General features: G+C 31.9%; 1 protein-coding gene across 1 annotated transcript in view; it reads right to left on the minus strand.

Annotated features, from left to right (window-relative positions):
- LOC105620102 (putative fatty acyl-CoA reductase CG5065) overlaps positions 1-980 on the minus strand; it is a 12,935-nt gene extending 11,955 nt beyond the window's left edge. The window contains exon 1 of the mRNA XM_012201609.1: positions 762-980. Coding sequence (XP_012056999.1) covers positions 762-980 — 219 coding nt within the window. The remainder of the gene's footprint in view (positions 1-761) is intronic.
- Between the last annotated feature and the right edge of the window lie 1,338 nt (positions 981-2,318).

The following is a 2,318-nucleotide window of genomic DNA, read 5'->3' on the forward strand; positions in this document are numbered from 1 at the left end:
GTTCTCTCTCTCTCTCTCTCTCTCTCTCTCTCTCCCTTTCTCTTTCGGATGAAACAGTTATTATCCGGAAAAATATATAATGGTGTCTAATGTATAGAAATTTTATCGGACAGACACGCGCATATGCATACGTATAACGCAGCGTGTTTACAGTTAAAATTTGAAAGACGTGACATAACACGCTACGCGAAATGCGCAATCCGTACTTTCACCGAGATCAGCAGGAACGCGCGATACCCAATAATCACCATCTCTTCCCTCGCAATATTTTCGAGTCGGGGCCTTGACTCGTTTTCTTTCGTCACATAGATGGTTCGATTGCAATCCGGATTGATGCTGTCCGGTTTATTACACTTTCACTGGTGAATTTCATTTAAGAAATATCCAAAGCGCGTGATGCGAGAGGAAACACACGTTGTTAAGTGTGAACATTCTCAGCTGCACCTCGTGCTATCGTCATATAGCAACAATGATGTAACTCGTAACGCGCAATAGCAAAGTCATAGTCACGCACTTTCTCTTTTGGGTGCCTCAGCTCGAGAGAGACCAAGGTGGAACGCGAAATTTTCCGGGTATCAAATGAAGTAGGCTAGATCATCAGGAACGCGTACATATCTGAACGTAATCGTGTCGCACAATTAGTTGGTCGATAAGACAATTCTTTTTTTTTGTATAACGTATATAATATTTCGTGCACCTTTTTAGCCAATTCTTTTAGAAAGTATAAAGAATTTCTTTTTAAAAGCGTCCTTGGAACTTACCGGAGAATTGAATATTTCGTCCAGCCGGTGCTTGGGATCTTTACCCTTCTTCGGTCTCACGAGCATGTAGATATGCTCTACATCGGGCAGACATCGCAGAATCTTCTCGATTAATACTTTTCCTAAAAATCCTGTGCCACCTGTTACTAGTATCTTGCAGCCAGCGAGAGTCTCGGCTATTCTGTCCGGCGCGACGTCCTCTGTTTTACTTTGCTCCATTGTGACTCAGTACGAGTACGATTTTTCGAGAGTTTTTCTAAAATGCAGAAAAATATTTTACATATAATTATACAAAATTGGCGATATCATATTAGAAATTTCCTTAGAAATCTTCATACGTATATATATTGGACAAAAAAGATGATTATATTCACATTATATCGAACGGAAAGCTATCTAGAACATATTGCGCGATGCATAATTATATATGACCGATAGACGCGCTCGTTTCGCTTTAGATTAATTAAGTATTGCGTGACTGCACACAATCAAGTCGAGAAAAATATCACAATTATCAATATTGATATCGTTGTTTCGCAATTCGGTGTATATTGAATATTTATAGCTTCCCGGTAATTGCAAACAATAGTCACCTCCATAGCAAATAATAGAAATAAATTCTTCAAGACTAATAATTATCGGATATAAGTAGATATCATATGTATATTGTATGTAAAACTCACTTTGCGAAAACTTTGCAAAACTAGTTGCTTAATTTGATCGAATCGAATATTTTCTTATTATCAAGAAAGAGTAAATTATCGATGAAAATTATAGAAATAAAAGAACTAGGAAAAATTCCAAAAGATTCTCGAATAAAATAATGTAAAAAAAAATAACAATGATAAAACATGAAATCGAAAGCTAATAAGAATGTAGGCATAGCAATTAAGGCGCTAATTAAAAGAACTAATTAATTTCATTTATGCAAAATATGAACAATCATAGGAAAAATAGATATTTTTTTATGATTTTGATAAAAGAAAATATTTGATATGATATATATATTTTTTTATAATTCTAAAATATAGTTATTTATATGAAAATGAAATTATCGTATTTTGTTTAATAAATTTTGGATATTTTTTTTTTATTAAAAGCAGGATTTCTATCGAAGAAATTAGATATTTTGCCTTTAAATATAATATGATGTTCGCTGTATGCAAATATCAGAAAAATGTTTCGATTAAATTATATTCGATTAAGTAATAGATATAATATTCTTTTTTATAAAAGTTTTTATGAATGTGGATTATTGAAAAATCATAGTTGAACATTATTAGTTTCATAAGAATTACTCAAATGCATATAATTTCATATAATATCAAAAATGTCTTTAATTTAAAAAATACATATAATATCCAAAAGTTTTGTATTTCTTTAATGAAAGAAATGATGTTTTTTTAAAGAATTTAAAAGAACAGTATAATTAAAGAATAAAATCTTTAATTCAAGAAATTTGATTTAAGATCTTTAATGAGAGAAAGAGAAAGAGAGAGAGAGAGAGAGAGAGAGAGGAGGAGGAGGAGAGAGAGAGAAGAATATATATATATATAT

The sequence above is a fragment of the Atta cephalotes genome (assembly GCF_000143395.1).
Source record: "Atta cephalotes unplaced genomic scaffold scaffold00024, whole genome shotgun sequence".
In the NCBI taxonomy this organism is placed as follows: Eukaryota; Metazoa; Arthropoda; class Insecta; order Hymenoptera; family Formicidae; genus Atta; species Atta cephalotes.